The following is a 534-nucleotide window of genomic DNA, read 5'->3' as shown; positions in this document are numbered from 1 at the left end:
CCCATCATAACGAATTTCCTTAGGGTTGCAAATCAGGCTTATAACTTTAGAATACTCCCGTCTTCTTTTCCACATCTATAGTACCCATAGATTTTTCACTGGATTCATTGTTAGAAGGATTTTTATCTCTATTCAAAACAGATTTAGGCACCTCCTTCTTATCAGCAGTAGGTTGAACAGCAGCCTTGGGAACGAACATCCTCCTCTGATTTTTCACTTCTTTTCTCTTGAATCTTCTGTAATTAACCGAGTGCCATGATTTGTCTTCTGAATCAACATTTGAATCTTTATTCATAGTAGAATCTTTACACTCCTTTTGGTTTGAATACTCTACCGGTTTCAAAATCTTCACAGCAGCCTTACAAGAGTCTTCCAAGTGGCCAATATGACCACATTTCTGGCAGAATACAGAAATTTTTTCATACTCCACTCGCTGAAAAAATTTTCCATTAACACCTTCCACCCAAACACGAGTAGGAAGTTGTTGATCCAGTTGTATTCTGACACATCCTTGCAAATTCTCGTCTTCCCCAT

At 38.0% G+C, this 534-nt stretch overlaps 1 protein-coding gene across 1 annotated transcript; it reads right to left on the bottom strand.

The window, feature by feature from the left end:
- On the bottom strand, positions 1 to 100 carry LOC110105896 (the record flags this gene model as incomplete). Its single annotated transcript, XM_020835580.1, is given in 1 exon segment — positions 1 to 100. A coding segment is annotated over 1 exon segment (75 nt), but the record flags the coding sequence as incomplete, so codon positions are not given.
- Positions 101 to 534: the final 434 nt, after the last annotated feature.

The sequence above is a fragment of the Dendrobium catenatum genome, unplaced genomic scaffold (assembly GCF_001605985.2).
Source record: "Dendrobium catenatum unplaced genomic scaffold, ASM160598v2 original_scaffold_184553, whole genome shotgun sequence".
In the NCBI taxonomy this organism is placed as follows: Eukaryota; Viridiplantae; Streptophyta; class Magnoliopsida; order Asparagales; family Orchidaceae; genus Dendrobium; species Dendrobium catenatum.
This window is presented reverse-complemented; position numbering and strand designations above follow the sequence as displayed.